Source organism: Sinohyriopsis cumingii, chromosome 6 (assembly GCF_028554795.1).
Source record: "Sinohyriopsis cumingii isolate HCF-2022 chromosome 6, ASM2855479v2, whole genome shotgun sequence".
Classification (NCBI taxonomy): domain Eukaryota; kingdom Metazoa; phylum Mollusca; class Bivalvia; order Unionida; family Unionidae; genus Sinohyriopsis; species Sinohyriopsis cumingii.
Window position 1 is genome coordinate 4572230 of NC_142966.1, and position 16762 is coordinate 4588991.

General features: G+C 35.9%; 1 protein-coding gene across 3 annotated transcripts in view; it reads left to right on the forward strand.

Moving 5' to 3' along the window:
- LOC149796297 (lim and transglutaminase domain protein ltd-1-like) overlaps positions 1 to 16762 on the forward strand; it is a 67419-nt gene that overhangs the window by 23044 nt on the left and 27613 nt on the right. For 2 of the 3 annotated variants that reach the window (XM_089960940.1, XM_089960941.1), the window contains exons 2-4: positions 10432 to 10789; positions 14380 to 14609; positions 15506 to 15807. In XM_089960940.1, coding sequence (XP_089817066.1) covers positions 10493 to 10789; positions 14380 to 14609; positions 15506 to 15807 — 829 coding nt within the window. In that variant the 5' untranslated portion in view covers positions 10432 to 10492. The remainder of the gene's footprint in view (positions 1 to 10431; positions 10790 to 14379; positions 14610 to 15505; positions 15808 to 16762) is intronic. The other variant, XM_089960942.1, reaches the window with a different exon arrangement.

Sequence of the window (16762 nt, forward strand, 5' to 3'; positions counted from 1 at the left end):
TGGCAACTTCCAGTCGGCTATATTGCTTCAGTTCATACCGAAATCACAACACAACTATACTCGGCAGTCTAATTAAAATAGAGATGACCAATGTAACGAAGATTTGATGGACACCGGTACAGTGTCATGTTCTGTTGACCTTAAAATCACCAAATTAAAGTACAGCTCTCACATTCATGACAGTGGCAAATATAGTGCACTGTAGGACTCACTGTACTAATTGTAAGGAAAAATGGGAACCAGTCTGGAAATGGATGAAGATAGTACCTCTATATAGGTTTAGCTGGCCAGGTTTGATTGATGAGGATAGTTCAATTTTAGAAAACATATTCTTTTGAGAGATTATCCTAGTTGTAACTGAAAAACACAATGTTTTATTGGTAGAATTTCAGTCCTTGAACAGACTTCAACTCATTATTGAAATTAACACCTGACTTTTTGGTGCGGAATTGAAGGCACATATTTCATACACACGTAGAGCCAGAAAATGCCGCGGTTCATATGGTTTTCTCTGCACAAATCTGTCATCCAGGATACATATATACTGATACAAACTGTCATCCAGGATACATCCATACTGATACAAACTGTCATCCAGGATACATCTATACTGATAACATCTGTCATCCAGAATACATCTATACTGATACAAACTGTCATCCAGGATGCATCTATACTGATACAAACTGTCATCCAGGATACATCTATACTGATACAAACTGTCATCCAGGATACATCTATACTGATACACACTGTCCTCCAGGATACATCTATACTGATACAAAGTGTCCTCCAGGATACATATAAACTGATACAAACTGTCATCCAGGATACATCCATACTGATACAAACTGTCATTCATGATACATATATACTGATACAAACTGTCATCCAGGATACATCTATACTGATACAAACTGTCCTCCAGGATATATCTATACTGATACAAACTGTCATCCAGATACATCTATACTGATACACACTGTCATCCAGAATACATCTATACTGATACAAACTGTCCTTCAGGATACATCTATACTGATACAAACTGTCATCCAGGGTACATATTTACTGATAAAATTTGTCATCCAGAATACATATATACTGATACAAACTGTCATCCAGGATGCATCTATACTGATACAAACTGTCATCCAGGATACATCTATACTGATACAAACTGTCATCCAGGGTACATATTTACTGATAAAATTTGTCATCCAGAATACATATATACTGATACAAACTGTCATCCAGGATGCATCTATACTGATACAAACTGTCATCCAGGATACATCTATACTGATACAAAGTGTCCTCCAGGATACATATAAACTGATACAAACTGTCATCCAGGATACATCCATACTGATACAAACTGTCATTCATGATACATATATACTGATACAAACTGTCATCCAGGATACATCTATACTGATACAAACTGTCCTCCAGGATATATCTATACTGATACAAACTGTCATCCAGATACATCTATCCTGATACACACTGTCATCCAGAATACATCTATACTGATACAAACTGTCCTTCAGGATACATCTATACTGATACAAACTGTCATCCAGGGTACATATTTACTGATAAAGTCTGTCATCCAGAATACATATATGCTGATACAAACTTTCATCCAGGATACATCTATACTGATAGATACAGTTTTAATCATGATCACTCAGAACTTTAAAGATATTTAATTTTTGACATCATGGTGTTTGCATAGATTTACTATAAGAACTGAATTAATACCGTGAGTCATGTCGGCAAATAGAAGACAGCGAACCACACCATAATTCTCTCACTCGTAACACATGTCTTCTAACGATAACCCTTCAAAACATGAAATACAATGCTTTATCAGGTAGGTTACTAAACATAAGCGGACTGGGAATTCCAACGGTCGACAGAACATGAACCTTTGTCAGTACCTGTCAGATCTATCTATAATGAATAGACACGATTTCAATCAGAGAGTTGTATTCCCTAGTTATTCTTTGCATTTGATTTTCAGTTTCGCCAAGAGTGTTATATTCCCTAGTTATCCTTTACATTTGATTATCGGTTCTGGGTTTGCAATTGTGTTCTAATCTATATAAATCATATATTAATTCAACATATCTTCTTCGACGAATTTACATTAAAGTCCTTGACAGAGGATATCCCGTCATTTTTTTATAAAAAAAAATTGTTGGGTTTGAGGGTCTTAACTCTAAACAAAGAGAAGTACCCATAGGTCACATATTTTCCATCTTGGGCAGCATCATTGATTGATTACTGACGGTGAAATGTAGCAATCGAATCATAAAGAAACATACCGAAATTCTCACAAGAAATTTAATATTTGTCTTTAAATCTGGACCTAGAATGCCCAAACTCAAATCCAAATCACCACCAAAAAAAGGATGGAAAAAGCTGCTTTAAAATAGATTCAGACTTTACAGGTGGCTATTGACCCTAAAGTACAAAAGTGTGTGCTGGATCCATAAAGCATAATATGGTTACCCTTGATTCTGCTATCTTGTTGTCGAACCGACCATAAACTTAGATTACACTTTAGCTGGAATAATGACGTTACAACACCAGTGCCAGAGTCATCAGAACAGCCGGCTAGAGGCCAACATGTGAAACGGGAAGCATAGGAGAGGTCAGAGGACGGCCAAAACACAGCCTTAATCGTAAGATTCGTGCAGTGTCAGGTACAGGGTTTGGAAACTCAGTCAGTGTCTGCTACATTCCGGACAGTGTATGGTACATTTCGGAACATATATGAATAACCTTTCACATGTGTACATTTTGAACTCCAGGGACAAAGTATGTCCAATCGTTCGTTAAAACTAGGAATTGACGTTTATAGATAACACATGATTTGACGTATTAGACAAGACAGGAATTTACGTTTATATATAACAAATGATTTGACGTATTATACAAGACAGGAATTGACGTTTATAGATAACACACGATTTGACGTATTAGACAAAACAGGAATTGACGTTTATAGATAACACATGATTTGACGTTATTAGACAAGACAGGAATTTACGTTTATAGATAACATATAATTTGACGTATTATACAAGATATGAATTGACGTTTATAGATAACACATGATTTGGCGTATTAGACAATACAGGAATTATAACAAATGATTTGACGTATTATACAAAACAGGAATTGACGCTTATAGATAACACATGATTTGACGTATTATACAAGATATGAATTGACGTTTATAGATAACACATGATTTGACGTATTAGACAAGATATGAATTGACTTTAATTGATAACACATAATTAGACATATTAGACAATAAAGGAATTGACGTTTATAGATAACACTATCACTTGCGTAGATATTTGAAAATAAGACTTATATATGGTAAACAACTGAGAATAACATACCGCAGAAGTAAGAAAGTACCACCAGATGCATACGTTATGGTTCAACGGATGTAAGAATTCAACAGAAAAATTAGTTTGGATACCTGGAATCTTTGTCATTGGAGTCGTTACAATCCTGACAAAATATCTGTTCTATCTAAGAATCTTACAAAATATATCTTCTTGTGAAGCATAAATGCGACCATGGCATCAATATTTGAGGCAATAATTATTTTTCAGGAATACGAGTAAGTTATGCAGTGGACCCCTCCCCCCCACACACACACACAAACAAACACACATAATAACATTACCTGCGCGTCCAAAGGCCATTTTGGATTTAATAGGCGTCTTAACCCAAGGTTGTAAGAATCAGAGTGTAGCGATATGTAGTTTTCTGTCTTCAAAGTTTATATTATTGACAAAATGATAAAGTGCATTTAGTGGACTAAGTTCTCGCAATCTTTTGCAATAATTCATTTGCAATTTGTTTGAATTTCGTCACCATAAAGATAAATTGCATTGGGCGGAATAACTTTCCAAAGTTATGCCAGTAAGTAATTGGCTCTTCCTACACCTCTCCCACCAGCGCCAACAATAATAACAATTCCATGGGAATAAGTTTCATCATTAGTGGCAAACGATTTAAGTAGACGATGACCAACAGCGCTTGACCGATGATCGTTGCTAATAGCCTTAGGCCACCCAAAAAATGTTTCCTGTCGGCCGACCGTCCCTATTTCTCGTTGCCGTCCCTAGCACTTACCACCCCTCCCCACGTGCAGAAAATAAATTAAAAAATAATTATTTTGTTTTCAAATTCCGCAATTGATTAGTGTATCTACACATACAGGAATTACATGTAAGCAGCTTTACGTGAGACGTCAAAACATATACTGTTTGTTAAATATGAAAAATTAATAGAAATGATGGGACGTTGCTATAGACAGTGTTTCTAAACCTCGATATAAATATTAATGCTGCATCAACATGCATGATACAAACTTAGAAAATAAAACAAAAGGGTTATTTTTGTTCACATACAAATAGAAATGAATTTTTTTATTATTATTTTGCAATCGGTAAGTCTGAACATAATTTGTTTTTGTGTTAATTACCACAGCATGTATCCATATTACACTATGTGGTCCCTTACATTCCTTCCCAGTGTGTGTGTGTAGAGAGAGAGAGAGAGAGAGAGAGAGAGAATTAAATGGCGATAAGCCATGTACCTATTCCGCTGTTGGAGTAACTTAACACTCCGTGAAGATAAAACATTCGATCAGTTATTGACAAGGCGTATGGCAGTTGATATCCTATCACCTAGGGAATCCGGCACGATGGCATGCGTTCCCGTGTTATTATTTTTATGCCCAGATACATTATTAATAAGGATGAAATTCCAATTACAGTGGATAGAGGCAACCCGTGAATGGAGTATAAAATACTGTCAGCGGATTACAAGCCCATTATGGTTTATCATGAAGTTGCGATACAATGTAAATTTACATTTGTAATCACCGGTAAATACAATTAATCAATATGTGCATAACCTAAACCCTATCTAACACAACGATAGTACATATTCCTTGACTATGTTGCCCTCACACAGTTATCTAACACAACGATAGTACATATTCCTTGACTATGTTGCCCTCACACAGTTATCTAACACAACGATAGTACATATTCCTTGACTATGTTGCCCTCACACAGTTATCTAACACAACGATAGTACATATTCCTTGACTATGTTGCCCTCACACAGTTATCTAACACAACGATAGTACATATTCCTTGACTATGTTGCCCTCACACAGTTGTCTAACATAACGATAATACATATTCCTTGACTATGTTGTCCCCATTAACTTACCTAACAAAACAATCTTACTTATTTTATGACTATATTGCCCTCACACAGGTCTCTAACATAGCGATATTACCTATTCCCTATGTTGGCCTCACACAGGTATCTAACATAGCGATTGTACTTATTCCCTATGTTGGCCTCACACAGGTATCTAACATAGCGATATTACCTATTCCCTATGTTGGCCTCACACAGGTATCTAACATAGCGATTGTACTTATTCCCTGACTATGTTGGCCTAACACAGGTGTATAACATAACACTAGTACTTATTCCCTAACTATGTTGCCCTCACACAGGTATATAACATAACACTGGTACATATTCCCTGGCTATGTTGTCCTCACATAATTACATCTCTTAGTGCACAGCAGGATAGACTTCCTGTTTTAAACTTATTATTCTTTCTTTCTGATAGTAACTATCCGAATTATAAAACAATAGATTTTATTTAGAAAACTTGCACTATATCCACACAATAAACGGGTCAAACAAGACTTAAAAATGGCGATAATTAGTCCCTATTCCTTAGGTGCAATTATGCCGGGTATATCTGTTCTTTTTAACTGGCCGCAAATCCAGATAAGCTGGATTAAGTTATGCAAATATAACATGACCACTCTATGTCCTTTTCTCTGTTAAAATGAAGGCATAACAGAAAACAAGACAGAACCTTCAGATTTCGCTTTTCAGTTGTCTTTTTGTTTTCCTCAGAATGACAGGGCTCATTAGGTTTGAAGTTTTACAGAACGAACATACAATTAGGGCATGTAGTGCAGATGCACTTAGAGTACCGCTTTGTAAAACGACACATTACGTTTGCTGACCCGCACTGATCTGATGGTAGTATTCCAGTCTGCAGCTGTTTAGTCGCGAGTACGGCATGCTTACCTCGAAGTCGACACCACTTCTTCCGCAGAAAGATTCCACACCAAGGCTAATGTATTGGCATATTGCAATTCAATGCCTTTGAAACGACGCTAAAGTTCTATTAGTCAACCAACCTTTCCTTCCATCTTCCCTAGCTTCCCATTCACCGTCACAATGCTTTTGCCAGAGCATGGATCTAACCGACACTCATTAGAAGGTAAAAGCCTAAGACGTATTTTTCACATCGATCTTACGCGGATTTTTTCCAGTTGCATATCGTAATAAACGTAGACAACTATCAAACAGTAACGTCAAATTCTGAGCCATTCTACTTCTAATTATGTTAATTTCCTTACATGTAGAATAAGAGAGGCGGAAGTCATGTTTCGGTACAAAAGAGAGTGTAGTGGTGCAAAATGTTGTAGATATTTTCGCAGTACATTTGTGTCGTGGTCATCGTGACACGTAAACATTAAGATTTACGTATGGGATAGGCTCGCGATATCTTTGGTAGCATGCAATGGTTAATACCTCTTGTTTGTAAACATGAGTGGATTTTATTTAGGACCCGATAGGTTAACGGTCCGATAGATATGTCAATGTAGTGGAAGAAAGACTGGGTTAAGACAAGCCAGAGGCACATTTTGGGAAATCTTGGTTCATTTGAGTAGGTTACATGTAATTATATTCGGTCTAGTAAGAATTATTCTGGCTTCCATTTGAGTGTTAAAAGTTTGAAGGTTAGATAAAGTTGATCTTGACTGGCTAAGCGAAAAGAGTGTGTGTGTGTGTGTGTGTGTGTGTGTGTGTGTGTGTGTGTGTTCCCAGAGGCAATCAAGGATTTAAGAAATATCCATCGCGAAATATAGTCAATCCAAAATTTTCCGCCGAAAGGGAAGTCTAAGGGACTCCCAGAAAGTTAATTGTAATTACTCTCGTTACGTAAATCGTCCAAGGGAAGTGGGTCTGGAAGAATTTGAAAAACCCGGAACCAGAGAGAGATTTGGCTTCATAGAAAAGGGAGCGAGTCTCGGGAAAAACACCATAGATTGTCGCAATCATGTACAATATGCATTGATGTAAGTTTGTAATTATTTTTTTCGAATTTATTCGTTTTAAATTAATACATAACTTTTCCGTGGGTTCGGAATCTAATGGTTTGATTGTGTTTGCTCAAATGTTATGTGACTCATGTATCATTTGAAATTGTTCGGATTGATATGAATTTGTTCAAATTACCTCGTTCAGATGTAGTAGAAATCATGTATTTTAGGAATTCCATGCATTCTTCTGATACGAATTGTGAGAATTAATACATCTGTCTTAAATGATATGTATTATGTAGGCTAAGAACTGATGTTCTTAATATATGTCGGTGAATCACTAATTAGCAGGTAATGTAGTTAAGACAAAACGTGAAGCCCATTGATTCATTTTTGTAATGATGTTGCGAATTCTCTTAACTGAGAAAAGTCGGCGTTTGTCGATCCAGTTAGTAATTTACAGCTCACACGGGCGCAGTACTATATATAAAAAGGTTCCGTTATGTCGTAGTTCTAGTTAGGAATGCGATTAGCAGCAAAAAAAGACATAAATTCACGTTAATATATATATATATATAGCTGTTTATCAGCATCATTAGGTTGCCCACTGAACACAGCTTTGTTCTGTTAATTACGATAAGACGATATATGACGTAGAAATAATAAGAATATTGCTCGATCCCAAGAGAAGAGGAAATCTGACAAATATTTATGTTGCGTTTCATTTATTTGAAAAAAAATATAGCTCGATACCTGTGCACCATGTATCAGGAAAATACAGTAGACAGCCAAGTTACAGTTGATGACCTGAAGAGGTTGGAGAGAGAGAGAGAGAGAGAGAGAGAGAGAGAGAATAAATACAGCAGTGCTAATCTGTCACCAACATTGATTTGGAAAGGACCGGAAGCAATCAATTATTCCGACATGTCAGCCATTTGAGTTAGATCAGTCACTAGAATCTACGATTTATTGTATCAAAATAACAGAACGGCTGATTGCATTTCGCGAAAATTGTGCTGTTTTATTTCTAAGAGAAAGTGTATTATTCGAATGCCATGTTCAGTTTTCTTTTGTTTATGTAATACTTACATTATTATAGTTTGCATACTAGGGCTTGTGTAGTTCTTGTCTTTATCTTTGCTCAGATCTCTTATTCTATCCATTAATTTCATATTTTATGTTATTAATTTCTCGATATGGGCAATAATACCGTGATTGATCATCCACTAGATAACGAAGACCAACGTACCGTTGCAGGTGGGGGATTACACATACCGTATCTCCCTTCACTCCCTGGCAGAGTCATTACATCATGTGTTACTGTTGTTATTTAGCGAGTTAGCTAGCCATTGAATAGGCACCAATATCGAAATATATCTTAGTGCACTAACCAAACTTTGGGCCATCGAAGTTTCAAAGCGGACTAGCTGGCATAGTAAGCATTTACGAGATAACTCTAAACTAGAAACACCTAAGTGACTTTAATTGGATATACCTGGTCAAACTCAGTTATTTATTACAACCAAATCAAGAAGCTTCTGCCATAAGATTTCTGCATTGAAAATCTAGGAATTGCGGAGGAATGATGAAGATATAAAATTTCATTTTTCTGTTTAAAACAGTCCCCGGTCGTTCAAAACCTGTGTTTCGTTGGCGCTAAAGATAGCCGAATTCTCCAGTGGCTACAACAATTTTGCGATGAGAATTCATTTCAATTAAAATGTCCAGAGGATAGAATTTTAGAGGATGTTGTCTGCCGTATATTTGCATTATTGACGTCCTTTTGGTATAACTCGTTTTCGAGGTTTTAAGCTTGATATAAGGAATTAAATGACTTGACAAAACGAACATTCCGAAAGTCGTTTCTTTTATTAGTTCGTAAATACAGACTTAAAGAAAAATAGAACAGTTTCTGATAGAAAATACGTGTAATACTGTTCAATGACTAATCTGAAATAGAAGGGAGCATATCCTGACGGAAGATTCGACAGTGCAGCTCTTTAATGGTACATCATACAATCGAACATGACAGTATTTTGCAAGGAACATTTGTCGGCTGCTGAGGAAATTCTAGCGCCAACCCCTCAATGGCATTTGATATATGTCCTACCTATTGATTACCACCCCCTCAATGGCATTTGATATATGTCCTAACTATTGATTACCAACCCCCAATGGCATTTTATATATGTCCTAACTATTGATTACCATCCCCTCAATGGCATTTGATATATGTCCTAACTATTGATTACCACCCCCTCAGTGGCATTTGAGATATGTCCTTACTATTGATTACCAACCCCCAATGGCATTTGAGATATGTCCTAACTATTGATTACCATCCCCTCAATGGCATTTGATATATGTCCTAACTATTGATTACCAACCCCTCAATGGCATTTTATATATGTCCTAACTATTGATTACCAACCCCCAATGGCATTTTATATATGTCCTAACTATTGATTACCATCCCCTCAATGGCATTTGAGATATGTCCTTACTATTGATTACCACCCCCTCAATGGCATTTGATATATGTCCTTACTATTGATTACCACCCCCTCAGTGGCATTTGAGATATGTCCTTACTATTGATTACCACCCCCTCAATGGCATTTGAGATATGTCCTTACTATTGATTACCACCCCCTCAGTGGCATTTGAGATATGTCCTAACTATTGATTACCAACCCCTCAATGACATTTGATACATGTCCTAACTATTGATTACCAACCCCTCAATGGCATTTGATATATGTCCTAACTATTGATTACGAACCACGTATAGCCTAGAAATATTTCTAACTTTAATATACACACACATCCATTATTTATTTAAAATAGTTGTAACAAGCACGTTAAAGCTGTGACGTTATTAAAGCACCAAATTTACCGAAACAATGGCAGCCACATATATAGGAACAACAAAGGAATAAACAAAATTGTAATATTCTTTTTGTAATTTTGCATTTTAATTCTAAAGCTAATGTATAACTTTTTCCAACCACGTACTCAAACTCTCATACACAGTGTCATCACATATAGTTACACACACATACTATGAAACCCAAATTAGGTAAACTATTTCTTTGCTATATTCCTAGCATAGTGGGGTCAGTTTTAGAACCCAATTTTATATTATATTTAATCTTTCTGTGCATTTGCATTACACACACACACACACACACACACACACACACACACACACGTATTGAAATTCGTTTATTTCCTTATTTATCAGGAGGATATTGAAGGCTTTCCAATCTGCAAAAACCAGATGAATGGTTGCTTAGATACTCGAAATGAATTCCTTACGGTCACCCCGATCTCCCAAGTCACCTATTTCATTTCACGGACAGACAAGACGGAAGGAAAGAGAATTCTGGGATACAATCAAAAGTCACCTGACATACAAAGGATACTATGATTCTTTCCCAACTCCAAAGCTCCTACGGCAGGCGCAAGATGAATACCGAAGCATCCAAATATCGCCTCCTTTAGATAGCAACAATAAACCATTGCCGTACCCAACCCCCTGCCCCAAAGAGGAGTTGATGGATAGACAGAGGATGTACGAGTTGGATAGGCACTCGCTTGAGGTAATATGGTAATTACAAGAGAATCTGTGTTTTGTCCCCAACGTTTATTTTCTCACCACCACCCCGCCACCAAGATAATAGATATGAATCCATCTTAGAGGAAGAGACATGTGACCCACACCCGTCTATTTCATTTGTGAAGATAATGCTAAGATAGGTCGCGATATGGTGTTTATTATTACACTTGTGACTTGCATTATGTCATTTATATGGTATACAGTTTGAATTTAAGTAATATAACATAAAGAGTACTAAACTTTACAATCTGTTATCTAAAACACATCTATGTGCCTACATTAAGGCTGAGTAGGGTATACGAAGCTTTGCAACCTGTTATTCAAAACACCTAAATGCGCCTAAAATAAGGTTGAATAGGGTATGCAGAACTTTGCAATCTCTTATCCAAAACATGTTAGTGCGCCTGAAAAAGTTTGAATAGGATATACACGGTAGTTTGCGTTCAACACATTAATGCTTACAAAATAACGGATTACTTAAAAATATAATGCTCTGTCAAATAAAAGCATATCATGTTACACAAGTGTTTCGCGCCCCTAAACTTTATATTAAGCTAAAATGGTGGTTGTATATATAGGCATAGAAAAATCGGTCCATTCGGAGACGAAATAAAAATAAAAAATAAAAATTTTTTAAAAAAAATTGGGCAATAAAACAAATCGACTGTTTAATTACTTCTTATGCATGCTAACTTGGTCATAAACTATGTCTCATAGAGCGAAGCATTCAACCGAATCCATTGTCAAGGTCCAGTCGTGTGTCTATGCACGAATGTAAAATAAAATGCGTGTTGACTTTTTCATAATGTATAATGAAATCGCTTCGAAAAAACGTTTTGATAGATTATATATTTGCGTCTTTAAATAATAGTCTTATTTAACCTTGTTTTTTTATTTATTCCAAAGATAATTTCTAGGTACTGTTCTTTTGATACGTATGAAACTTAGTGAGGGAATGAAACTAAGTTGATGAAGGAATGTAAATCAAAGAGTACTGTTTCCTTATCAACAACTTAGGGAACTGTCACCCATAATTCAAGCTTGATGGATTTGATTAATTTGCCGATTTACTTACAAAGTTACTGTCACACAGAGTGTCATGCAGTTTAGTATTTGGAGGAATCTCTCAGTACTAGAACTAAACAGCAGAATGTTGGACAGTGTGACCTCATTGTCCCACTCAAGTTCTCGTAAATTTCTTAGGCAGTGTTTATGCATAATAGTTTAGACTGTCATTTGGTAGTGTCACTAATGTATATAAAACTATAAAGGTGTTTGTAATTATTGGGTCAGTAATGTACATTTGACTCTAAAGGAAATTTGATTTATTTCGATTCGCATCGACTGATTTGTAGTAATATAAAAGATAAATGTTATACTAGCTTAATTAATCTTTTATGCATGCTAACTCATTAATGAGGCGGATTAACATTACTGTTTTGTTGAAATGAACTATGTGAATGGCTGTTAGAGATTTTCTATGGTTGTTCCTCAAGTTTCAACACTATGCGCCATGTGTGTGTGTGTGTGTGTGTGTGTGTGTGTGTGTGTGTAATTTTGACTTTTGACGTAGCTTTAACAATTTGTCAGACATATCGCTACGATGTTTATAGCGATGTATAGCACTGGGACATCATGCCGCAGACATGTAGCATGATGTCCCACCCAATCACATTATCCTTCCACCAGGCCGACCTGTCTTAACACTAACCTCTTAATGCTGAGCGCCAAGCGAGGCAGCTGATAGTACCATTATTATAAGTCTTTGATATGACTAGGCCGGGGTTTAAACCTGCAACCTCCCGCATCAAGACGGACGCTCTAACTACAAAGGCTATCGGAGCGGTCACTGTGCACTGTGATTAGATTGTCTGAAATTAGTTCTAGTTAATTTGATAGGAATGTATATTCTGTTGAATTTTTCTAAAATTAGTTCTAGTTAATTTTATAGAAATATTTATTCTATAGATTGTGTCTGAAATTAGTTCTAATTAATTGATAGGAATGTATATTCTATTGATTTAGTCTGAAATTAGTTCTAGTTAATTTCGTAGAAATGTCTATTCTATTGATTTTGTCTGAAATTAGTTCTAATTAATTTGATAGGAATGTCTATTATGTTGAATTTTTCTGAAATTAGTTCTAGTTAATTTTATAGAAATGTTTATTATATTGATTGTGTCTGAAATTAGTTCTAATTAATTTGATAGGAATGCATATTCTGTTGAATTTGTCTGAAATTAGTTCTGGTTAGTTTGATTTGAATGTCTAATTTATTTATTTTGTCTGAAATTAGTTCTAGTTAATTTTTTAGGAATGTATATTATATTGATTTTGTTTGAAATTAGTTCTAGTTAATTTGATAGAAATGTAAATTACACTGATTTTGTCTGCAATTAGTTCTAATTAATTATATAGGAATGTCTATTCTGTTGAATTTGTCTGAAATTAGTTCTAGTTAATTTGATAAAAATATATATTCTATTGATTTTGTTTGAAATTAGTTCTAGTTAATTTGACAGAAATGTATATTATACTGATTTTGTCTGCAATTAGTTCTAATTAATTATATAGGAATGTATATTCTGTTGAATTTATCTGAAATTAGTTCTAGTTAATTTGATAGAAATGTATATTCTATTGATTTTATTTGAAATTAGTTTTAGTTAATTTTATAGGCATGTTAGTTCTATTGATTTTGTTTGAAATTAGTTCTAGTTAATTTGATAGAAATGTATATTCTATTGATTTTATTTGAAATTAGTTCTAGTTAATTTTATAGGCATGTTTATTCTATTGATTTTGTCTGAAATTTCTAGTTAATTTGATAGAAATGTATATTCTATTGATTTTGTCTGAAATTAGTTCTAATTAATTTTGTAGGCATGTTTATTCTATTGATTTTGTCTGAAATTAGTTCTAGTTCATTTGATAAAAATGTATATTCTATTGATTTTGTGTAGAATTAGTTCTAGTTAATTTGATAAAAATGTATATTCTATTGATTTTGTCTGAAATTAGTTCTAGTTAATTTGATATAAATGTATATTCTATTGATTTGGTCTGAAATTAGTTCTAGTCATTTGATAGAAATGTATATTCTATTGATTTTGTCTGAAATTTGTTCTAATTAATTTTATAGGCATGTTTATTCTATTGATTTTGTCTGAAATTAGTTCTAGTTAATTTTATAGGCATGTTTATTCTATTGATTTTGTGTGGAATTAGTTCTAGTTAATTTGATAAAAATGTATATTCTATTGATTTTGTCAGAAATTACTTCTAGTTAATTTCAAAAGAAAGTCTAATTTATTTATTTTATCTGAAACTAATTTTAGTTAATTTGATAGGAATGTCTCATTTACTGATTTATTCTGAAATTAGTTCTAGTTAGTTCGATAGGAATCTCTGTTCGATTGATTAGATTGTCTGAAATTAGTTCTAGTGAATTGGATAGGAAGATCGTTTCTATTGATTTGGTCTCAAACTAGTTCAAGTTAATTTGATAGGAATGTGTATTCTATTGATTTTGCAAAAACGTATTAGTTTATCCATATGTAAATCATCTTTCAGGCGCAGCGCGTGCTGGCATACGAGGACCTGTATAAGCTGGTGAAGTACCTCGTCGAGCCGGCAGAAACAGAAGTGGAGAAGCTGCGAACCATCTTCCGTTGGATCGCGGCTCAGGACCTGAAACAGTGGCACGACGAGGTCTCTTTCAACGCAGATTCTGCTGCCTGGTATCTGGCCAGGATCCGTTGTAAAAAGGCCAACCACAACCAGCTGCTACAGCGCATGTGCAAGTGAGTGTCTAATTTCAATCACATTTATTATTTGGTTTAGAAGGGAAGTGGAGTCTGTAAAGAGGCTGGCGATCCCGAAATGGGGCTGTTTACTTTAGGGAGTTGTAATGTTAATCTTTGTTTAAACTTTATAAAATTACATTTATATTGAGATGCGCACTCTTACACACGTTGAACATATATACCTTTGTAGAGAGAAAATGCAGTTTTCAATACTATTTTCACCTCTAAATCAGGGACCCCTAGCGGCCGAGTAGTCTAAATCGTTCACCGTTACGGATTATTGCCAACTCACTTCTGTCTACGTGGGTTCGAGTCTCAGGTTCGGCCAGTGTGGGTATGTGAGAAAGCTTGCCAGCAGGTTCTCGTGGGTCGGTGGTTCGTTCCGGGGTTTTCCCGTTTCCTACTTCTACCATTTATACTTAACTCCAGCCTATATTGTGCTGAAAATGGCGTTAAACCCTACACCAACAACAAACAAATCACCTCTAAATCACGATTATAGATGTAAGGCTCATAGGGAACGAGGAAACATGTCAGCAAAAGGGGTAATAATATAATACCTTGACTCAGAGAAATACTTTGTTTGCCACAACAAGAGCAACAATAAGATGTTTAAGCCCTGTGAAGAGCGTCATCTAATATGTGTGTGTGTGTGCGTGTGTGTGTGTGTGTGTGTGTGTGTGGGTGGGTGTGTGTGTGTGTATCACCCATTTATTCATCTATATATTATGTCAAGAAAGGGGTATCTATGCAACGTGATTTCATAAGTACCAAATAACAAGGAAAAAAAGTAATTTAAGTTTAGACAGCTTGAACCAAAGGCAAGGATAGCCCTAAACTATAATTCATACTCGTTTTTCTGCTTCGCAGATTTAACATATTTATATTTTTAGCCTAGCCAATATATACTGTGTGAAGATCCGGGGGTACGTTAAGGGTGTGGACTATGGGTTGGGGCACGAACTGACGGAGTGTGACTCCACGTGGTCTGCCGTACTAGTTGACGGATCCTGGCGCCTGATGGACGTGTATTGGGCCACGTGCCACCGCGTGCATTCCGGAGATGAATCCTGGGAACTGATTGACGACGGCACGGACAGTCTTTCTTCTCATTCGTCCACCCCACGCAGCGGTCCCAGCAAAAGGTCCATGTCTAAGACCGAATACTCTTACAACGATTACTACTTTCTGACTGGTAAGAACGGTGGTTATACATTAAATTACAGGGACTGGCTACAAAGAAAATTAGAAGTTTCCGTCAATGAATCGAGGGCTGGGGGTCTAACCTGTAACAATATAACACAAGGGAAGACACGAGTCTACACGCCTTGAGTGTTCCAACAATACTAGTTTATCCTAATTTCGTCTGCTAATTTCAAACTTAAGCAAGTCGTAATCAAGAATAGTTCAATTTTCAAAATAGCTCGATAGGACTATCCAAGACTATCCGAATGCAAACGGTACGTCCTTACATACACTTATCCAATTGTCATAATCGGCAAACTATTGTTGCATTTTCTTCAATTTGTCACAAACTAAAAGAAGTGTGTCGAGCTGTTTTGAAAATTGAACTTTTCTTGATTACGACTGGCTTAAGATGGAAATTAGCAGACGAAAATTGGATGAACTAGCAGGTTTTTAACTATCAAGGGGTGCAGACTCGTGTCTTCCCTTGTGTTGTATTGGGACAAGTTGGACTCCCAGCCCCCGCTACATTGACGGAAACACCTAATTTTCTTTCTATCGAGCCCCTGTGCATTCGATAGCATATCAGTTTACACTGAACATTGAGAAAACATGAGTATGTGGTTAATTTTAGTTACATTCTTAGGGTAATGTTTAACTGGATGTGATATATTTTAGAAACGGTACTTTACGAAGTAACACAAATGAAAACAAGAGCAGGCCCGACCCTAGGACAAGACGAACGAGGCAATCGTCTTGGGTGTCGCACTTTCAGGAAATCAACTCCACAATGCAATACTTTTGCTTGGGGCTCCGCTCATCGCTTGATTATTTGGGCCCCGCATGATGCCTTCGGCTCGCACATCCTAGGGCCGGGCCTGTAGAAGAGGGCGTCATGTCGGGCAAATCTTTATTTTTGGGAAAATCCTTGCAATTTGCGAACTTGAACTGATTTTAATTTTTAC